The following is a 23,846-nucleotide window of genomic DNA, read 5'->3' as shown; positions in this document are numbered from 1 at the left end:
AATTCTTTGCAAGGTGGATAATGATGTAGTTGATTCTGAGACCAGGGTACTGAATCTCAATAAAGATAACTATGATGGTATGAGGCATGAATTGGCCATGATAGACTGGGAAACATTACTGAAAGGAAAGACAATGGACAGGCAATGGCAGGCATTTAAAGAACGAATAGGTGAACTCCAGAAGTTGTTTATTCCTGTTTGGCACAAGAGTGGTAAGGGAATTGTGGCCAAACCATGGCTTACAAGAGAACTTAGAGCTAGCATCAGATTAAAGGAAGCAGCATAAATGTTAGAAAGAAAAAGCACTAGACCGGAGGATTAGGGGTAGGTTAAAATTTAGCAAAGGAGGACCGAGGGATTGATTAAGAAGGGAAAAATAGAGTATGAAAGTAAGTTAGTGGGGAACATAAAAACTGACTGTTAAAGTTTCTATAGGTATGTAAAGAGAAAAGATTGACAAAAACAAATGTATGCCCCTTATAGTCAGAAACAGGGGAATTCATAATGGGGAATAAAAAAATGGCTGAGAAATTAATATTATACTTTGCTTCAGTCTTCACAAAGGAAGACATGAATAATGTACCAGCATGTTTTAGTGAGGAGCTGAAGGAAATAAGCATTCGTAGAGAAATGGTTTTGGGAAAATTGATGGGATTGAAGGTGAATAAATCTCCAGGTCCTGATAATCTTCATCCCAGAGTACTCAAGAAGATGGCCCCAGAAATAGTAGATCTATTGATGGTTATTATCCAAAATTCTTTGGACTCTGGAATAGTTCCTACAGATTGGAAGGTAGCTAATATAAGCTTGCTATTCAAAAAGGGAGGTAGAGAGAAAACCGGGAACTATAGACCAGTGAGCCTAACGTCGATACTGAGGAAGTTGCTGGAATCTATTATCAAGGATTTCATAACGCGACATTTGGAAGGCAGTGGGAAAATCAGACAAAGTCAGTACGGATTTCCAAAACGGAAATCATGCTTGCCAAATCTATTGGAATTTTTTGAGGGTGTAACTAGTAAAATTGACCGATGAGAACTAGTGGATATGGTTTATTTAGACTTTCAGAAGGCTTTCGACAAGGTCTAACATAACAGACTACTATGTAAAGCTAAAGCACATGAGATTGCAGGTAATGTCTTGAGATGGATAGAAAGCTGGTTAGCAGATAGGAAGCAAAGAGTTGGCATAAATGGGTCGCTTTTTGATTGGCAATCGGTGACTAGTGGGGTTCCACAGGGATCTGTGCTAGGACCCCAACTGTTCACATTATATATTATTGATTTGGAAGAGGGAACTGAATGCACTATCTCCAAATCTGAAGATGATACAAAGTTGGGTGGGAGGGTGAACTGTGAAGAGGATGCAGAGATGCTTCAGCGTGATTTGGACAGGCTAAGTGTGTGGGCATGTGCATGGCAGATGCAGTATAATGTGGATAAATATGAGGTTATCCACTTTGGTAGCAATAACAGGAAGACAAATTATTACTTGAATGGGTGTAAATTGAGAGAGGTGGATATTCAATGAGACCTTGGAGTCCTTGTGCATCAGTCACTGAAAGTAAGCACGCAGGTACAGCAGACAGTAAAGATGGCAAATGATACGTTGGCCTTTATAACGAGAGGATTTGAGTACAGGGATAGGGATGTTTTGCTGCAATTGTGTAAGGCTTTGGTCAAGCCACACCTGGAGTATTGTGTGCGGTTTTGGTGCCCTTATCTGAGGAAGGATGTCCTTGCTATAGAGGGAGTACAGCAAAGGTTTACCAGGCTGATTCCTGGGATGGCAGGTCTGTCATATGAGGAGAGACTAAATTGGTTAGGATTACATTCACTGGAATTTAGAAGAGTGAGAGGGGATCTCATAGAAACTTACAAAATTCTAACAGGATTAGACAGGGTAGATTCAGAAAGAATGTTCCCAATGGTGGGGGAGTCCAGAACTAGGGATCATAGTTTGAGGATAAGAGGTAAGTCTTTTAGAATTCACATGAGGAGAAATGTTATCATCCAGAGGGTGAAGTGTGGAATTCACTACCACAGAATGTAGTTGAGGTCAAAATGTCTGATTTCAAGAAAAATTAGATATAGCTCTTGGGGCTAAAGGGATCAAGGGATATGGAAGGAAGGGGGGGGGATCAGGATATTGAATTTGATGATCAGCCATGATCAAAAACGAATGGCAGAGCAGGCTCGAAGAGCCAAATGGCCTACTCCTGCTTCTAGTTTCTATGTCTTTATGAATTAGTTGCACAGATAGATGTAAAGGATCTAAAGATCTAAATCTGCCCCTCTGACTAAAGTTCAAGTTAAAGTTTATTTATTAGTCACATGTAGGCTTACATTAACACTGCAATGAAGTTACTGTGAAAATCCCCTAGTCGCCGCCTGTTCAAGTACACCGATGGAGAATTTAGCATGGCCAATGCACCTAACCAGCATGTCTTCCAGTCTGTGGGAGGAAACCGGAGCACCCGGAGGAAATCCACGCAGACATGGGGAGAACGTGCAGACTCCGCACTGACAATGACCCAAGCCGGGAATCGAACCCAGGTCCCTGGCAGTTTAAGGCAGCAGTGCTAACCACTGTGTCACCATGTTGCCCACTCTGTACCCTCACTTATGCATGCTAAAAAGTACATATATTCACACATGCACACACAAGCCTGTTGTTTGCAGACAGAAAGAGCATGTCCACACTTTGAGTTTTTTCAATTAAACAAAAGCTTGAGGGACAGCCATTTCATGGTTCTTTCACCATGGCAATGCCTTGGCCAGAGTTCATCTGCCTTGTTTGAACAAAAGCTTGACAGTTAACTGTTCCCTGGTGCATTGTTCATGGCAATAGTTCTACCAATCAAAGTGCATTTGCCAATCAATCAGCACTTTCTTCTCATGCAGTATAAACTGTTGTTCTCTTTACTGTTGGTATTCTTGCAAGCTGTCCTGATGATTGCTGGTCAAAAAGCTTTGACAGAGGGGGCAATTCTACCATTTTTTTTCAAAGTGTTGGACGGACTTGAAACTGGGAGAATTTCAGATCCGTCTTTTGTGCGTGTTTTCAGGTCCCCCTGTACGCACTCAGCCTGCAAAAATATCAGCAAGCCTGTTGCTCTCTGCAGAAGCCTGTGGGTGGGGCTTAAAGCACCCGAAACCCTGCAGAGGGAGGTAGTGCGCATACGCAGGCCCCTGATGCTGCACATGCGCATTAGCAGTAGCAGGAATCTGACAGAAAAGAGAGAGCTGTCAGGCCCCTGCTAGTGCAGGCAGCCTGGAGCAGCTACATCCACCCCCACAATCACGCCCCCCGCCCCCCCCCACCCCCCCCACCACCAGTTCACTGCAGATTGGCAGCAGACACCCACCCTCCATTAGCCCCTCCCTGACATTAACCCCTCCCCCATTGGTCCCATCCCACTGGCCCCACTTCCACTAGCCCCATCCCCCACTGGCCCTGTCCCCATTAGCCCCACCCCGGCACTGCTCGGTGGGCATTGCCCATGTGCCAGGGCAGCACTGCCGAGCTGGCACTGCCCAAGTGGCATGCTCCCCTTGCCCTCGGCTTCCCTGGGGGGCCTCCATGGCCTCCGGTTCCACCGGCGAGGCCAAGTCGAGTGCTCCCCGTTCATTGGGAGCATGTCTATTCCTCGCCGGCGAGAACCTTTCCCGGCGAGGTCATAAGGTGGGGGCGAGCCCGGATGATGATTGATGAGGGTAGGGCAGTGGATGTTGTCTACATGGACTTCAGTAAGGCCTTTGACAAGGTCCCTCATGGCAGACTGGTGCAGAAGGTGAAGTCGCATGGGATCAGAGGTGAGCTGGCAAGGTGGATACAAAACTGGCTCGGTCAAAGAAGACAGAGGGCAGCAGTGGAAGGGTGCGTTTCTGAATGGAGGGCTGTGACAAGAGGCGTTCCTCAGGGATCAGTGCTGGGACCTTTGTTATTTGTAATATATATAAATGATTTGGAGGAAAATGTAACTGGTTTAATTAGTAAGTTTGCGGACGACACAAAGGTTGGTGGATTTGCGGATAGCGATGAGGACCATCAGAGGATACAGCAGGATATAGATCAATTGGAGACTTGAGCGGAGAGATGGCAGATGGAGTTTTAATCCGGACAAATGTGAGGTAATGCATTTTGGAAGGTCTAATATAGATAGAAAATATACAGTAAATGGCAGAACCCTTAAGAGTATTGATAGGCAGAGGGATCTGGGTGTACAGGTACACAGGTCACTGAAAGTGGCAATGCAGGTGGAGAAGATAAGCAAGAAGACATACGGCATGCTTTCCTTCATCGGCCGGGGCATTGAGTTTAAAAATTGGCACGTCATGTTGCCGCTTTATAGAACCTTAGTTAGGCCGCACTTGGAATATAGTGTTCAATTCTGGTCGCCACACTACCAGAAGGATGTGGAGACTTTGGAGAGAGTACAGAAAAGATTTACCAGGATGTTGTCTGGTATGGAGGGCATTAGCTATGAGGAGAGGTTGGAGAAACTTGGTTTGTTCTCACTGGAACAACGGAGGTTGAGGGGCGACCTGATAGAAGTCTACAAGATTATGAGAGGTATGGAAAGAGTGGATAGTCAGAAGCTTTTTCCCCAGAGTGGAAGAGTCAATTACTAGGGGGCACAGGTTTAAGGTGCGAGGGGCAAGGTTTAAAGGAGATATACGAGGCAGATTTTTTACACAGAGAATAGTGGGTGCCTGGAACTCGCTGCCACGGGAGGGAGTGGAAGCAGATACGATAGTGACTTTTAAGTGGCGTCTTGACAAATACATGAATAGGATGGGAATAGAGGGATATGGTCCCCGGAAGGGTAGGGGGTTTTAGTTAAGTCGGGCAGCATGGTCGGTGCAGGCTTGGAGGGCCGAAGGGCCTGTTCCTGTGCTGTAATTTTCTTTGTTCTTTGTTCTTTGATTGAGTGCCAGGCTTGCTAAGCAGATGTTAAACAGCATTTAAATAAATTTCCATACATTACCCTGCCTCTCGTCCATTTCCGATGAGACGCTAACCGCACTGGAAATGCGGTGCTTGTAAAATAGCCCCTGTCGCAAAAACCAGTGCCAATCACGTTAAGCACTTTAAGCCTGACTTTACCACTGCGCGGTACCCAAAAACGGGCACAACGCAATGGCAACATCGCCCCCAGAATGTCCCTTTTTTCAGCAATACTCAAGTTTTATTTTCTTAAATGTGATTAAAAGAATGATTTTTTGTGTTGGTTGTGTGCCCTCTGGTTGGCAACAGGGTAAAAAGGGATTTCAGCAAGTTTCTCGTGGGTACGTCAATTTCCCTGATTTTAATGGATTTCCTATCAAGCAGATCGTATTAAAATCAGGATTCCCAGTATTATGAAGATTCCTCACTGGAACCACCTTACCACAGTGACTTCACTTCATAAGTAATTCATTCATTAGCCATAAAGTGGTTTGAGATGCATGGTGATCTTGAAAGATCTACAGCAAGTGGGTTTTTTAAGTATGCATATTTTAACCTTATGATAAATGGCCATGGTACAAGTTATTATTCTCATCCTGTTTTCTTGATGCTTGGCTTGCTCTGGTTAATTTATATGAGGTTCTGTTTTAATTATATTTTTCTAGCTCTATTTATCACTGTGGATGCCATTGTAAATTCAGCATGCATTTCCTTGGGGTGTATGTAGCACAGCAAACAACGGAAGATTTCAAAGCAGACCATGCATTTCGCTTGGAGGGAGATCCACTTGCAGAGCAGAAAGATTCTGAATGAAAATAGTGGAGAATAAACATTTCCCCGAAAAATCCCATTCTGAAATTTAAAAGCCACAGGATTAACTACAGACATATTTAAATGTCAAAGAGTGCTGCTTACCAGATCATCTTGCCAGTGTGGCTCAGGGAACTGAGTATGATGATGGTCACTGAATGAATCCTGAACCATACAAAGGAAAACAGAGTTATTTAAATTTATAATGTTACCATTTATCCCACTGTGTTCAAATACCCTGACAGAAACAGACACATCGCAGTACGTCAGACACCCTGCCATATATTAATGATCTGGACCTTGGTGTACAGGGCATCTTTTCAAAATTTACCAGTGATATCAAAGTTGGAACACATTGTGAGGATTATAGTATAGAACTTCAAAGGATCAAAGCTGATGGAATTTGCAGAAAAGTGGCAGATGAAATTCAATGCAGAGAAGTGTGAAGTGATTCATTTTAGTAAGAGACTATATAAAACAAAGGGTACAATTCTAAAGGGGTTGCAGGAATAGAGAGATCTGGGTGTGTATGTGCACAAATCATTGAAGATGGCAGGGCAGGTTGGGAGAGAGGTTAATAAAACATGCAGTACCTTGGGCTTTATTAATAGGCATGATGTGGAGATGCCGGCGTTGGACTGGGGTAAACACAGTAAGAAGTTTAACAACACCAGGTTAAAGTCCAACAGGTTTATTTGGTAGCAAAAGCCACACAAGCTTTCGAGGCTCTAAGCCCCTTCTTCAGGTGAGTGGGAATTCTGTTCACAAACAGAACTTATAAAGACACAGACTCAATTTACATGAATAATGGTTGGAATGCCCACGGATAACCTCACGATGCTCCACTTCTCCAGCTTCCACCCTAAACACGTTAAAGAAGCCATCCCCTACGGACAAGCCCTCCGTATACACAGGATCTGCTCGGATGACACCTCCAGACGCTGAAAGATGCCCTCATAAGAACAGGATATGGCGCTAGACTCATTGATCAACAGTTCCAACGCGCCACAGCGAAAAACCGCACCGACCTCCTCAGAAGACAAACACGGGACACAGTGGACAGAGTACCCTTCGTTGTCCAGTACTTCCCCGGAGCGGAGAAGCTACGGCATCTCCTCCGGAGCCTTCAACATGTCATTGATGAAGACGAACATCTCGCCAAGGCCATCCCCACACCCCCACTTCTTGCCTTCAAACAACCGCACAACCTCAAACAGACCATTGTCCGCAGCAAACTACCCAGCCTTCAGGAGAACAGTGACCATGACACCACACAACCCTGCCACAGCAACCTCTGCAAGACGTGCCGGAACATCGACACAGATGCCATCATCTCACCTGAGAACACCATCCACCAGGTACACGGTACATACTCTTGCAACTCGGCCAACGTTGTCTACCTGATACGCTGCAAGAAAGGATGTCCCGAGGCATGGTACATTGGGGAAACTATGCAGACGCTGCGACAACGGATGAATGAACACCGCTCGACAATCACCAGGCAAGACTGTTCTCTTCCTGTTGGGGAGCACTTCAGCGGTCACGGGCATTCGGCCTCTGATATTCGGGTAAGCGTTCTCCAAGGCGGCCTTCGCGACACACGACAGCGCAGAGTCGCTGAGCAGAAACTGATAGCCAAGTTCCGCACACACAAGGACGGCCTCAACCGGGATATTGGGTTCATGTCACACTATTTGTAACTCCCACAGTTGCGTGGACCTGCAGAGTTTCACTGGCTGTCTTGTCTGGAGACAATACACATCTTTTTAGCCTGTCTTGATGCTCTCTCCACTCCCATTGTTTTGTTTCTTAAAGACTGGATTAGTTGTAAGTATTCGCATTCCAACCATTATTCATGTAAATTGAGTCTGTGTCTTTATAAGTTCTGTTTGTGAACAGAATTCCCACTCACCTGAAGAAGGGGCTTAGAGCCTCGAAAGCTTGTGTGGCTTTTGCTACCAAATAAACCTGTTGGACTTTAACCTGGTGTTGTTAAACTTCTTACTTTATTAATAGGAGCATAGAATGCAAGAGCAAGGAGGTTATGCTGAACTGGTATAAGCCACTGATTCAACCTCAACTGGATTGTTGCATCCAACACTTTAAGAAAGATGTGGGGGAACTCTCCCATCCCGCTCACCGCGGGAATTGTAGCGGGCGGGGGGCGGACTATCCAAAGGTCCATTGACCTTGGGGGGTGGAGGGGGAGGGCGGACCATGCAAAGGTCCATTGACCTCCGGCAGGATTCTCCGGTTTTGAGGTGAACACGGCTGGAGAATCCCACCCGCGAAGGCATTAGAGCAAATGCAACAAAGATTAATGACAATGCTTCTAGGGACGAGGAACATTAGCTACGTAGACGGATTGGATGAGCTGGGGCTTTTTCCCTTGGAGAAGAGAAGGTTGCGAGATTTGATGGAGGTATTCAAAATCAGGAGGGGTGCGGACAGGAAAAGCATTCCCACTGGTGAAGGGAGTGAGAGGGCACAGATTTAAAATAATTGGCAAAAGAGGCAATGGGGACGCCAGGAGAAATGTTTTCACGCAGTGAGTGGTTAGGACCTGGAATGCACTGCTGGAGAGTGTGCTGATGGCAGGTTCACTCACAGCTAACTGGATTATCTGAAAAGGAAGAATGTGCAGGGTTACTGGAAGAAGATGGGAGAATGATTCTAATTATAATTAGGGGCTGGCGAGACAGGTCAGGTGAATTTGATTACCTTGACACTCAAGAACAGCTTCTTCCCTGCTGCCATCAGACTTTTGAATGGACCTACCTCGCATTAAGTTGATCTTTCTCTACACCTTAGCTATGGCTGTAACACTACATTCTGCACCCTCTCCTTTCCTTCTCTATTTACCGTATGCTTTATCTGTATAGCGCGCAGGAAACAATACTTTTCATTATGTACTAATACACGTGACAATAATAAATCAAATCAAATCAGGAATCCCGATTTTGTGCCCATGCTCAATGAGCATCAGGATTCCCGTGGGCTGTCTCACAAGGCTGGGGAATCCCGCCAAGAAATTAAAATAAAGGTGCAGACTGACATTCAATCACTTTCTAAATGCACTGGCGAAGAGGGGGCAGGAGAGAAAAGGTTAATAACTGGGAGATGAGTGAGGATGAATGTAAAAACCCAGCACACGTCTCCAACTAAACTAGAATAATCAGATCTGTCTGAGGCGGGAATCAGGTGAGCCTCTTGACAATTTCTTGGCAAGATTGAAAAATGCAGCCAGAAAATGGAAACTCAAGGAAACAAATGAAAGATCAGCTCATTTGGGGCTCTGCGCACCTTGAAGTATAAAAAGATATAATTGGAAAGGATAAGCTCACAATATCACAAACTACATACACTAGCAGAGCAGCTGAGAGTAGACGGATGGATATTGACCATCCAAGCAACTAGCTTTCAATTAAGTCAAAGAAATGGTGGCACAGTGGTTAGCACCGCTGCCTCACAGCACCAGGGATCCGGGTTCAATTACGGCCTTGGGTTACTGTTTGTGTGGAATTTTGCACGTTCTCCCTGTGTCTGCATGGGTCCCACACTCCAAAGATGTGCAAGTTAGGTTGACTGGCCATGCTAAATTGCCCCTTAGTGTCAGGGAAATTGGAGGGTAAATATGTGGGGGTTATAGAGATAGGGCCCGGGTGGAATTGCTGTCGGTGCAGGCTCGATAGGCTGAATGGCCTCCTTCTGCACTGTAGAGGATTCTATGATTCTATGAAAGGCAGCAGGGTTGATGCAGTGAAACAGCAACAGACAAATGCACAATAGAGGGAGAAAAGGTTGTGCAGGAAGAATGGATAACCACAGACAGAAGGAAATGTCTCGCATAGGGATCAAATTGCAGAGTTTGTGGAAAGTCTATTCAGTGGGAAAGGATGTGCAGAACAAAGGAAGAATGGTGAATGATTTATCCGAGACAGAACAACAGGGTGAATGAGAAAGGAAAGAAAGCAGAGTATCCATAACCTAAAAGATGGTGATGAGTTTGAGGACACAACAGGGATAAGAACCAAACAACTGCATGAAATGATTGGTTGTGACAGTTCCCAGAGAAACTAAATTCACACAATGATATAGGTCAGGAAGAGGGTGACAAATAAACCCACAACCATCAACCTGAAGCTTGATACCACAGCACAAAGTAACATCATCGCACTCAGATGATCTTGCCTAATAATTTGAAAGAAAATGATCACCCAAAGGAAGATGCTCTGGCAGAGAGCAGCATCCTACTAACGACATGTGGGGAAACTGAGATTCGGCAGCTAGGAAAAACTCCAAATCAGAGGGGCACACAAAAGGAAAAGATGTGAACTGTTCTATATCATTGAAACAGATGCTCCTGCCACCCTGGGGTTGTGCAATTACAAAGGACTGCAGTTTATTTCAGTAAATGAGTAGCGTGGTTAGGCCGCATTTGGAATATTGCGTGCAGTTCTGGTCACCATAAGGCCAGAAGGATGTGGAAGCTTTGGAGAGGGTGCAAAGAAGGTTCACCAGGATGTTGCCTGGTCTGCAGCATTTTAGGTACGAGGAGAGGTTGGATCAACTCAGATTGTTTTCAATGGAAAGATGGAGGCTGACAGGTGAAATGATAGAAGTCTACAAAATAGGAGAGGCATAGATAGGGTGGATAGTCAGAGGCTTTTTCCCAGGGTGGAAAGGTCAATTACTAGAGTGCACAGGTTCAAGGGAGAGGGGGTAAGTTTAGGGGAGACGTGCGGGGAAAGTTTTTCAAACAGAGGGTGGTGGGTGCCTGGAACGCATTGCCAGTGGAGGTGGTGGAAGCAAACACATTAGCAACGTTCAAGGTGTATCTTGATAGACACATGAACGGGAGGTGAACAGAGGGATAGAAACCGGGTATCGGCAATAAGTAGTGGGTCTGAATAAGGATCAGGAATCAGCTTGGTGGGCTGAAGGGCCTGTTATTAGCTATATTGTTCTCTGTTCTAAATCATGAAGTGAAGGAGGGGGAACTGAGGGTTAAAGGTAGTACACACTTTGAAAAGCTCATTCCAATTAGGAGCAAGGTACAAATGTATCCACAGGATTTGAATGAGATGGTTGAATGCTTTGATGATTTTGAGCATCACCTCACGACTGATCCAGCAAAGAAACACAGTGGAGTGATCCCAATGGTTCAGGAGATGCAAAGTGACAAAGCCAGTCCGGATATCGTGTCAAAGGCAGATATGATCAACAACAAATTCAAATCCAAGTTCTTTGTTGGCAAAGGGATTCTGTGATTGAGTATTGAGGCAGCAGCATGAGGAAGCAGTCAAGGCACAAGAACAGGGCAAGTAAAGTGATCAACTGGAAGCTAACAAGAAAGCTGGAAGCATGTACATGTGTGGGTGTTACCACCCAAACTCGGAGTTTGCAGATTAGAATGGAGAAGGAAAAATTATAGTCTCTGCTTCAGTTCATTATATAATGATTCCTGCTGGAAATGTGCAGAGGTGGATATTATAGATAAGGTATTATAGATAACGTAAGGTTTGAACTCAGCTCCGAGTCCTACAAAACCTTACAACACTCTAGCAACTCAAAATGGGAACCAGGAAACTGGATTGGGAATATTATTGCCATCAAGACAACACTCTAGCTGTGCTCACTGGAGGACATCTCTGAAGTAAAGCTTGCACCAAGAAAACAAAAACATAGCTGGCTGTGTAGTTGACATTGAGCAGTGTATAATGAAATCTATTTGAACAAAATGCTTTGCATCGAAGAATATGAAACCATCAGCACACACAATAGTTAGAAAGCAAACATGCCTTAGACTATATACACACACCCGTTACTCACACAGTATATGTTAATTCTTCTATCCCATCCAACAGCAAGCACATATCTGCAAAGAAATTTAAGGTATGTGGTTGAGAAGCAAATGCAAATTGTTCACCAATCAAGAACACATCTGTATGACTTGGCTGGTTTAATAGGAGGCTCTCAGATCAGTCCCTGGTAAAAAGAAATGTAAAAAATATTGGTGACACTATTTAAGAGGCCCGTGTGTAGTTTGGACACTCCCTTGAAGAAGAGAAATTAAAACCAGAGAGACCATGTGGAATCGTAGAAACTTACAGCACAGGAGGTCATTCATATAATGCCCATACTGGCAATTTGTAAAAGCAGTTAGACTTGGCTGTTTTATTTTGTCTGTAACAGTGTAAGTTCCTCATCCACATGGACCTGTTCATCTTCCTTTTTAAATTATTTATGGAATCACCTTCCACCATCCTTTCAGGTAGAGGCTGACAATTCTCCAACTAAAAAATATTCTCATCTTCCTTATTGATTTTTAGCCAATTATTTTGAATCTATGACTCCTCGTTACTCACCCAGTGGCTAGAGTGTTTTGATTTAGGTTGGTAGAGAAAACCTATCATCTTGAGAAATTATCTTAGGTCACATCTTAAAAATGAATCACCTTCGCTCCAAGGAGAAGGACACCAAGGTTTCACCGTTCATTACACTTTTCAGAATGATGCTATTTATGATGCAGTGCCTTTCTATATTAGTCTTCTCCAAGTACATCACTTCACACTTCTCTGCATTAAACTCAATCTGCCATCTTTCTATCCACATCATCATCCAGTCTGTGTTATCCTGAAGTTTATAACTATCCTCATCACAATCTACTACTTTACCAAGTTTTATAATATCTGCAAACATTGTAGCGCACCGTCCTACAATCGAGTATAAAATCGAGTATACAATCCTTGTAAAATGTGCAATGGGGACCAGTTCTTGGGTGGTGGAGGTGACGGAGAAAATTGTTCACTCAGCAAATAGTTAGGATCTGCATTGCCCAAGGGTGTGGTGGAGACAGATTCAACTGAGGCATTCAACAGGGAACTGAATTGTTATCTGAAAAGGAAAAATGTGCAGGACAATAGGGAGAAGATGATGGAGTGGTATTTGGAAAGCCAGCTCAGACACAATGGGCCGAACGGACTCTCTCTGTGCTAAAACAATGCTGTGATTCCACACTGGCTACCCAGGCAAACAGACCCCATTATATTTGCACAAACATCTTCTGCATCTTTCTGTTCTTAGTTTCAAGGAGCTGTATTTTCATCCCGGAAGTGGGAACCGGGAGGTGGGAATAATCCCACTGTCACAATCCTGCTTCCATCGCCAGGTTGCCGGAAAACAGGATCTTCCAGCAGCCGCAACCTTAATTAGCCTTGAGACAGGAGGCAGCTGGCTCAAACCAGGTTCAGAAATGGGATGATTGCAGAGTGGGCAGGTTAAAAGGCCTATCTCCATTCCAAAGAACACTGGCCCAGGTCTTCCAATGGAACAAATAGCAAAATGTGAGCTGCACTGGAAGGGCCTTGCAACATATAGGAATTAAACCTTCAGATCAACTTAACCCACCACTCCGCCTCTTAATCCTACCTTCTCATCCATTATATACTTTATTAACAGATCTCACAGGGACTATTGTAACAGTTGGAAGCCCTAATTCTCCCTAAATAACAAACTGACTCTTCAAATGAACTTGATAAGCAGAATCAAACATTTGCAAAAATGTTAAGGCAGTTGGATTCCAGCCAAGAGCCCATAATTGTCCCAAGTAAACAAACTGACCTCAGAACTGCTACCTCAACCGACATCCAGATTCATAAAAGCAACAGGAAAGGCTTCAACAATTAGTTATTGTTATTGTAATAGACTACAATTTCAATACTGCAAAATGGAGTCTGCTATTTTATCCATTCTATTACCTTTCTAATTAATCTGAAGACATTTCTACATTTGCAATAGTAATTTACTTTTATTTTGGTTACGAGGTAGTTGCATCTTCCAATCACTGCACAGTCATTGGCCGCACTTGGAATATAGTGTTCAATTCTGGGCGCCACACTATCAGAAGGATGTGGAGGCTTTGGAGAGGGTACAGAAAAGATTTACCAGGATGTTGCCTAGTATGGAGGGCAATGGCTATGAGGAGAGGTTGGAGAAACTTGGTTTGTTCTCACTGGAACGACGGAGGTTGAGGGGCGACCTGATAGAAGTCTACAAGATTATGAGAGGCATAGACAGAGTGGATAGCCAGAAGCTTTTTCTCAGGGTGGAAGAATCAATTGCTACAGGGCATAGGTTTAAGGTGTGAGGGGCAAGGTTTAAAGGAGATGTACGAGACAGGTTTTTTACACAGAGGGTGGCGGGTGCCTGGAACTCACTGCCGATGGAGGTAGTGGAAGCGGATACAATAGTGACTTTTAAGGGGCATCTTGACAAATACATGAATAGGATGGGAATAGAGGGATATGGTCCCCGGAAGGGTAAGAGGTTTTAGTTGAATAGGGCAGCATGGTTGGTGCAGGCTTGGAGGGCCGAAGGGCCTGTTCCTGTGCTGTAATTTTCTTTGTTCTTTGTTCATGATTCGTCTTAATGGATGTAGATACAAATCATGGGATAGCATTTCTTGTGGAACTGTAAAGGCGGGAAAAACATCTTACCTTGTAAACTCCTCACACCTCCAATCCATGGTTCATGCCTCTATGAAGCTGGAGATGATGTCTCAACGAGCTGTTCATTTCCTAGTCAATAAAAGTTGGCTAATTCTGGTGCCCGCTCATTCCCTGCCCTCATGAAAACAGAAGACAGTGGAAATGGAGACAGAAATTTTGGGTGTGCCACTAGGCCACGATTCCTTTTCCAATTCCACCTACGTTTGATTCCATTTGGGACAATGAAAATTCAGCCCAGGAGTTTTCCCATTCCGGCCTTTACCTCAGCTAATTTTTAAAAAATCAATAAACGAAACAGAAAACATGGTAGCCTGTCATAAGATTGAGTGACCTCACACCTCCTGACACAACCACTTCCTCTGCTATTGTTGCTCTACCCCCTCCCCGCACCCACTGAAGAAAATAGAGCCCTTTAATCAACTGCAGCGTTTTAAATACTAAATCTGGTACTTAATTTCTCTCCCTCTGAACTTTGAAAAGCCAAGACTTCTCAAAATCTGTCCTGAATAATTAATAAGGGCTTGTCAAGGATACTTTGAGGGGATTAGCTGCAGCCTTACACCAGATACAGAAGTCCTTGCTGCAAAATCACCTACACAAAGATGGGGAGGTGATGGCCTAGTGATATAATCGCTGGGCTATTAAGCCAGAAACTCAGTTAATGGTCTGGGGACCTGGGTTCAAATCCCATCACAGCAGATAGTGGAATTTAATTTTAATATTTAAAAAAATCTATGATTAAGAATCCACTGATGAACATGAAACAATTGTCAGAACAACCCATGTTCTTTAGAGAAGGAAAGCTGCTGTCCTTAACTGGTCTGACCTACATGTGACTCCAGATCCACAACAATGCGGTTGACTCTCAACTGCCCTGCAAGGGCAACAAGGCATGGGCAGTAAATGCTGGCCAGCCAGTGATGCCCATGTCCCACGAATGAATAAAAAAATATATTCAAACTCAGGAACGGGCTGGGATTGTAATGCCCCCACCCCACCCCCCCCGCCCCCCCGACCCATTTCTCCTTTGCCCTTTACCTCTTCAGTGAAGGCTGACAAATGAAACCCGGAGGGCACCAATACCTGCAGAAGCATTTGCAGCAGAGGACCATGTACCGTTAAAGATCAGCCGGAGGATATATTGTAAAACGCTTCTTACTCACTTATGTTTGTGCATCTCCACGTAGATGCAGTCACAGATTTCACCACATCTCTCTGGAACAAGGAAAACAGAATTTGTCACACTTTGTTCAAAATGGGCATTTTTTTACGTACTAAATTATTTTGGCAATATTCAGAAATGAGCATACCTTTTATGTATTTGCTTTGCAAACATTTTCAATGTTGTTGCTACATGTGAATATCATTTTGTGATAAGTAACATTCAGACTGTTTCAAATTGTCTTTTAAAACACAAAACCTAAAATCATTAAAAATGCACTTTTGGTTTTATCCTGGGTCGCTGCATGCTTGTTGATAATTTATATTAGCTTCATGTGACACATGAACCTAAAAAAATCATTTACACCTAGTGTAGCTCCCAAGGAGAGTTCAGGTCAAGTATATTCTGCGGGTGAAATAGGGTCATAGAGTGCACAAATGTAATTTCATCCCCACTTTAAGGTCATCCATTCTGTTCTTATTCTCATATATATTCTTTTTAAAGTTCTTCACTCCCATAAACCACCCATGTAATTTCAGCATTCTGTAATTACACTCTTTTACCAATGATATTGGTGACCACTTGGCCCATCGAGCTTACACCACTGACTCAGCATCTTAACACCATCTGCCCAATCCCCATAGCCACGAATCCACATTACCGACACAGCTTGGGACACTAAGGGGCAATTTAGAAGGCCAATCCTAAATGTGGACAGAGGAATTCATAGCAAAGAATTGACAGGAAACAAAATATTTTTGATATATGACCCAGCTAGATATGCAGAAAGTTTACATACTTTAAACATGTTTGAAATTCTGAATTTAATTTGCAGGTGAAATGTATATACTCTATTGGGGAGGAATGAGTGACAGTCAGAATGTTGCACTCTTCAGTAACTCAAATCAGAGAGTTTTGATATATCCAAAGAGGCTTGATTCGCTTTTAACTCCCTTTAAAATAATATAACAATGGCAGGTATATCATTCTTTATTTATTATCATGAATGTTTATTGTTTCCGCCACACGCATAAATTACAAAATATATGTCCAACCTTTTTGCCCAAGCAGTCTAGCATAGGAGAGCATTTGGAACAATGTCGGGTCACTGTTGCAGATGAATACAATCCCAGGTTCCTCTTTCTAAATCTTTTTTCTTGACTGTATGTCTAAGCAGGCAGTTATACGACATTTGGCTACATTCATTGTATAAACATGAACGTGCCATTCAAGGTTTCAAGATAGGTTTTTGCTGGTGAGTGTACTTTCAGGTCATTTAAGTTCCCACAGCTGCTCCTTCTTCCAGAATACTGTCTCTACAGTTCCTGAAGAACAAAGACCTTCCCAGCGTGATATGCGTCTTCAAAGACTGTTCCATGTACAAAGCAGTTTGACTTAGAAGGAAGCGGGAAGAAAACAACATCTTACTTAGACCAAAGAGTGGGGGAGGGAGAATATAATAATGAAGTGCTTTATGAGGTGATTGTGGTGAACCATCGTTGGTTACCACTGTGGGTTATTCCTATGTTACTGTTGGGTTAGGGTGTTGTCACTGTGGGGGTTGTATAATGTTGTTGGGTTAGGGTGTTTACCTGTGGTAGATGTTGTTATGGCACATCCCGGTCGGGCCCCGCCTCCTGGGGAGAGGTATAAGACCCTCTGCTCAGGCGGGACCCCTCCAGTCTGAATTGGTGTACTCGTGTTAGATAGTTCCATTGTTTGCTAATAAAAGCCTTCAATAGCTGAAGCCTTGTACCTTGTGCTTGATTGTCGCGCATCAATTTTATTAGCAAACATAAAACTCTCGACAGTAAAGGGAGTATGGAACAAATATTAAAACCAGAGCGTCTGACGCTGGACCCACGTGCGGTCGGTGCCGCTAACACCTTCGACCACTGGTGGAAGTGTTTCGAGGACTACCTGGCAGCCTCTGCAGCTATTACTACAGACGACGACAAACTCCAGGTCCTCCACGCGAGGGTAAGCGACACGGTCTATCTTGCGATTCGTGCGGCCACCACTTACCTGAGGGCCGTCGAGCTCTTGAAGAAACGATACACGAGACCACCCAACGAGATCCACGCTCGTTACCTCCTCGCTACACGACGTCGGCAGTCGGGCGAAACCATGGAGGACTACGCCAATGAGCTCTTGCAGCTTGCCAGGGGCTGCGACTGCAAGGATGTGTCGGCAGAGCAATATATGTACGACCTCGCCCGAGATGCGTTCGTAGCAGGGGTAGGGTCCTCGTACATCCGGCTTAAGCTATTAGAGAAAGGGAACCTCAACTTGACCCAAGCGATGGAGATGGCTGAGATGCTGGAGGCAGCGTCGAAAAGCTTAGCTCTGTACCCCGAAGACCACGTGGAGACAACGTGGCAGGAGCAAGCACAAATCCCTCCTCACCCCACGGGCTCGCGCTCCCATATCGATCCGACGACGGCGGCAGCTCCAGGCGGCCAGCGATGCTATTTTTGCGGCAGAGCCAAGCATCCACGGCAACAGTGTCCTGCAAAAACGGCGATCTGCAGTCAGTGTGGTAAAAAGGGGCACTATGCTAAAGTTTGCAGGTCGAAGCCCAAAAACGGCAGTGCAGCCTGTGACCCTCCAGAGCGGAGACAATCTCCTTCGGCGTCGCAGTACCCACGAGGTCCGACCACGTGCGAACCCAGGACGACGCCATTGTGGCTGACGGAGGAGGAGGAAGACCACCAGGTGTCGCTACGCTTGGCGCCCTCACCCACGTGCGATTCATGGGGGCGGCCATCATGGTCAACGACGACTAGGAGCGACCAGCAGGGGTCCTCAGTATCAACCTCGGCTGCATGCAGTGACGCCCAGGGGCCAACGGTGGCGTCGATCTCTCTGGACCAGACAAAGCATCACAGGCTTGACAATTTCCATGGCATCACGGTCCCGGTCTGTACCGATCCAAGGACGTTGTATGGTAACCCTAGAGGTGCAGGGCACAATGTACGAGCGATACAGGCTCCTTGTGTTACCGGACCTTTGTGCGCCAATTCTCCTTGGACTAAACTTTATGGTCCACATGAAGAGTGTGATCCTACAGTACGGTGGGCCACTCCCTTCACTGGCAGTAGGGAATCAGCCGCAGCCTCCAAATTGCCCAAAGCGCCCCGCATGCAATCTCTCCACACTAAAAATCACCACACCTTCTTTATTTAAGAATCTGGTACCAGGCTGCAAGCCCATCGCTACTAAGAGTAGGCGTTACAGCGCTGAAGACCGGATCTTTATCAGATCTGAGGTTCAGCGGCTCCTCAAAGAAGGGATCATACAGGCCAGTGCTAGTCCGTGGAGAGCGCAGGTCGTGGTGGTTAAAAGCGGGAACAAACCTCGGATGGTCATCGACTACAGTCAGACCATTAACCGTTATACGCAGCTGGATGCGTATCCTCTCCCGCGCATATCTGATATGGTCAATCAGATTGCGCAGTACCGGGTGTTCTCTACCATAGACCTTAAGTCCGCCTACCATCAACTCCCCATCCGCCCAGAGGACCGACAATACACGGCTTTTGAGGCGGATGGTCGTCTATACCAGTTTCTTAGGGTTCCATTTGGTGTCACCAATGGGGTCTCGGTCTTCCAGCGTGCTATGGACCGAATGGTGGACCAGAACGGGTTGCGGGCTACCTTCCCGTACCTGGATAACGTCACCATCTGCGGCCATGACCAGCAGGACCATGACACGAATCTCCAAAACTTTCTGCGCACTGCATCTCGCCTGAATCTGACCTATAACAGGGAGAAGTGCGTATTCCGTACGCGCAGGTTAGCTATCCTTGGATACGTGGTGGAAAACGGGGTCATCGGCCCTGATCCAGACCGTATGCGCCCCCTTACTGAACTTCCCTTGCCCGCTAGCACAAAAGCACTGAGGAGATGCCTCGGCTTCTTTTCGTATTATGCGCAGTGGGTCCCCAACTATGCGGACAAAGCCCGTCCGCTCATCAAGTCCACGACCTTCCCACTCACGCCGGAGGCTCAATTGGCCTTCAAGGCTTTGAAAAGCGACATTGCAAAAGCCACGATGCATGCGGTGGATGAATCCATCCCTTTTCAGGTGGAAAGTGATGCATCTGATTTCGCCCTGGCCGCCACACTAAACCAGGCAGGCAGGCCCGTCGCGTTTTTTTCCCGCACCCTTCAAGGCCCCGAAATTCGGCACTCAGCGGTGGAGAAGGAGGCTCAGGCCATTGTGGAGGCCATCAGACACTGGCGCCATTACCTGGCGGGGAAGCGGTTCACCCTGATCACGGATCAACGATCCGTGGCGTTTATGTTCAGTAACACGCAGAGGGGCAAGATCAAGAACGATAAGATCTTGCGGTGGAGAATTGAGCTCTCCACCTATAATTACGATATTATGTATCGTCCAGGGAAGCTCAATGAGCCCTCGGACGCCCTCTCGCGCGGAACATGCGCCATCATGCAGGAGGACTGCTTGAAGGCCCTCCACAATGACCAGTGCCATCCTGGAGTCACCCGACTCTACCACTTCGTAAAAGCCCGCAACCTGCCCTACTCGGTGGAGGATGTCAGGTCAGTAACAAGAAGCTGTCGGATTTGCGCGGAATGCAAACCGCACTTTTATTGACCGGACCGGGCACAATTGGTCAAGGCCACTCGCCCCTTCGAGAGGCTGAGTGTGGATTTTAAGGGCTCCCTTCCCTCAACGGACCGGAATGTCTATTTTCTCAATATAATAGATGAATACTCCCGGTTCCCGTTTGTTGTCCCCTGTGCGGACACGTCGACTGCCACAGTGATTAAGGCATTCAGTGATCTTTTTACCCTGTTCGGGTACCCCTGCTACATACATAGCGACAGGGGCTCGTCGTTCATGAGTAACAACTTGAGGCAATTCCTGCTCTCATATGGGATTGCCTCTAGTAGAACCACGAGCTACAACCCTAGGGGTAACGGACAGGTGGAGAGGGAGAATGCTACAGTCTGGAAGGCTGTCCTACTGGCGCTGAAATCCAGGGGCCTTCCAGTCTCCCGTTGGCAGGAGGTCCTTCCAAATGCGCTTCATTCCATTCGCTCCCTCCTGTGTACGGCAACCAATGCTACTCCCCACGAGAGGATGTTCTCATTCCCTCGGAAGTCGTCCTCGGGGATCTCCTTACCAGCCTGGTTGACGTACCCAGGACCCGTCCTTCTGCGGGGACATGTGAGGGCCCGCAAGTCCGACCCCTTGGTCGAACCGGTCCAACTCCTCCATGCCAACCCTCAGTATGCCTATGTGGCATATCCTGACGGGCGAGAGGACACAGTCTCGATTCGAGACCTGGCGCCCGCAGGGGACGTAGCAACTCCTGTCGCTCCCATACCCCCTGTCACGAATCCCCTATCACTTGTTTCTTCCCCAGACGTGGCGCGGTCAGCACCGGGACCAGTGCATAACAGTTATACTCCCATGTACAGCTTGCCTGAGACTCGGAGATCGGCGCCACCACAGAAGGTTCCAGGATCCCCTGCACCATCGCCTCACCAGGGTCAACCGGCCCGGGAGTCCTCGAGGGGACAGCCGGACGCTGTTTTGGAGAGAACGCCACCGCAAGCACCTGCTCCGGTGTCGCAACCGGTGTTGAGGAGATCACAGCGACGGTGTGGTCCTCCAGACCGTCTGGACTTGTGAATTTTGTATATATGTGACCTGTTTTCGCACCCCGCCGGCCTTTGTTTTTAAAGGAGGGGTGAATGTGGTGAACCATCGTTGGTTACCACTGTGGGTTATTCCTATGTTACTGTTGGGTTAGGGTGTTGCCACTGTGGGGGTTGTATAATGTTGTTGGGTTAGGGTGTTTACCTGTGGTAGATGTTGTTATGGCACATCCCGGTCGGGCCCCGCCTCCTGGGGAGAGGTATAAGACCCTCTGCTCAGGCGGGACCCCTCCAGTCTGAATTGGTGTACTCGTGTTAGTTAGTTCCATTGTTTGCTAATAAAAGCCTTCAATAGCTGAAGCCTTGTACCTTGTGCTTGATTGTCGCGCATCAGTGATGACTCAACTGTGAATTGGAATGGGGATGAAACCAAACCTCCGAGGACAGGAATCCTTCAAAGGAGATGAAACCTCAGCTACAGATCATTGGCAGCCAAGATTCATCACCTGCCTTCTGCTTGGAAGGCAATGTCATATTATATACTTAATATGGGGTCTTTATGTGGGTGGCACAATGGTTAGCATTGCAGGTTCACAGCGCCAGGGATTGGGTACAATTCCAACCTTCGTCTGTGTGGAGTTTGCAGATTCTCCCCATGTCCATGTGAGTTTCCTCCGGGTGCTCAAGTTCCCTCCCACAGTCCAAAGATATGCAGGTTAGGTTGATTGGCCATGATAAATTGCCCTTTAGTGTCCCAAGATATGTAGATTGGGGCAATTAGCAGGGTAAAATATGGGGGGTTACGGGGCTAAGGCCTGGGTAAAATGTTGGAGAGTCACTGCAGACTCGATGGGCCAAATGGCCTCCTTCTTCACTATAGGGATTCCATGATTTATGATGCAGAGGTGGGAGCTCATTGATGAGGCTTGTGTGTTTAAAAGATAAACACCTTTATTGGTAGTCTTGAACTATGTATGATTCCAAGTATGGTCATGCATAGTGTCGCTTCCACTACGTAGGCAAACTGTTCTGTTCTCTGACCATGTGACTACATACATCACACGGTGGGTGGTATCATTCTGTAGTCCCACATTGACCCTTGCTCTGCTGAGCACCTTTCCGTTATAATGCATGCAGGTGCACATCGTCACAGGCGGTAAGTTAATTGGAGGTTACTTTATATTTTTTGACTGCACTGTTGTTGGGTATATAAACTGCTTTGTTACATGCTGGTTGCTTTGCTGAACTGAGCCACCTAAAGTAAGATTATATCTGTAGAGAAACCTGTAGAGCTAATTATTACTGCCAAATGTACAGCTAATTGTTTAAACTGAGCTATTTATTACCACAGTCAACCCCCAGTATGATACTAGTCTAGGGTGCTGGAGGTCTACATCCACATTACTCAGCAGTGTAAAACAATTCATGCATTATAAACTCAAAATTAACATCCTGTAGGATAGGTGTCCTAACTTCCACGGTCTTGAATCTAAATCTTGGACGACGAAAAGCCCTTGTTGACGTAATTTACCTTTCTTTAGTATTCTTAAACAGTGGCCATTATTATGATTCCAGATCTTCAAACATCCATCTCTTCCTCCTGTGATTAGCCTACAGGGTAAAAAAAGGTTATTGTGAGATTTCCTGTCGCTAAGTCAACAAGAAATTCATATTCACAAAGTCACAAATCCTCACCTCCTTCCGCTGTCATCAAATGTCATGCAGCAAATGGCACAGTCACCATGAGCTCCACTGAATTCAAATGTAAGGTTCCCTGTGTCAAGGTCCCAGACTTTGATCACCTCAATAAAACAGACACAATTTACATTACTCTTTGCTGCATTAAACAAGGCTTTTAATGACTTCTCAAAAATCTAAATTCAGTTATAATTTTATGAATTCATTTTTGCATTTTGATTAAGCCAGCAAGTCTCTTGTGGCATTGGTCACAGAGAGTGAAAGGCTAGGTTTCCTCTAACTTCAGTTTGCTGTGTCTGGCCAGCTGTTTGCAATGTCTGGCCAGCTGTTTGCACTGTGTGGGGCCAGCTGTTTGCACTGTGTGGCCAGCTGTTTACACTGTGTGTGGCCAGCTGTTTGCACTGTGTGTGGCCAGCTGTTTGCACTGTGTGTGACCAGCTGTTTGCACTGTGTGTGGCCAGCTGTTTGCACTGTGTGTGACCAGCTGTTTACACTGTGTGTGACCAGGTGTTTGCACTGTGTGTGACCAGGTGTTTGCACTGTGTGTGACCAGGTGTTTACACTGTGTGTGACCAGCTGTTTGCACTGTGTGTGACCAGCTGTTTGCACTGTGTGTGGCCAGCTGTTTGCACTGTGTGTGACCAGCTGTTTGCACTGTGTGTGACCAGCTGTTTACACTGTGTGTGACCAGGTGTTTGCACTGTGTGTGACCAGGTGTTTACACTGTGTGTGACCAGCTGTTTACACTGTGTGTGACCAGCTGTTTGCACTGTGTGTGACCAGCTGTTTGCACTGTGTATGACCAGCTGTTTGCACTGTGTGTGACCAGCTGTTTGCAGTGTGCGGCTCCTTTAAAAGGTCAAGATTGATACGCAGCCACACATGTGCCCCTCTTAAAGGGAACCCTGTTTGGGTGCAACTGTTCACTTCCCGGGACATTCCCAGTTGCTGCAGGGTTGGGCACCTGCATTGTTTGGAAGGACCACTGATCGCAGGATAATAACAGCAACATTTACATCACCAGGGGTACAACACCAGAATCATTGATTTACAGTGACTGAACTCGTCAAATTTAATTACAAACA

The 23,846-nt window shown here is 45.9% G+C and overlaps 1 protein-coding gene across 1 annotated transcript in view; it reads right to left on the bottom strand.

Annotated features, from left to right (window-relative positions):
- wdr95 (WD40 repeat domain 95) overlaps positions 1–23,846 on the bottom strand; it is an 88,920-nt gene that overhangs the window by 20,000 nt on the left and 45,074 nt on the right. The window contains exons 16-20 of the mRNA XM_078221451.1: positions 22,759–22,865; positions 22,595–22,674; positions 15,434–15,485; positions 11,593–11,638; positions 5,866–5,925 (exon numbers count right to left, since the gene is read on the bottom strand). Coding sequence (XP_078077577.1) covers positions 5,866–5,925; positions 11,593–11,638; positions 15,434–15,485; positions 22,595–22,674; positions 22,759–22,865 — 345 coding nt within the window. The remainder of the gene's footprint in view (positions 1–5,865; positions 5,926–11,592; positions 11,639–15,433; positions 15,486–22,594; positions 22,675–22,758; positions 22,866–23,846) is intronic.

This window comes from Mustelus asterias, chromosome 10 (assembly GCF_964213995.1).
Source record: "Mustelus asterias chromosome 10, sMusAst1.hap1.1, whole genome shotgun sequence".
Taxonomy (NCBI): domain Eukaryota; kingdom Metazoa; phylum Chordata; class Chondrichthyes; order Carcharhiniformes; family Triakidae; genus Mustelus; species Mustelus asterias.
Note: the sequence above shows the minus strand (reverse complement) of the source record. Positions and strands in the feature narration are given on the sequence as shown.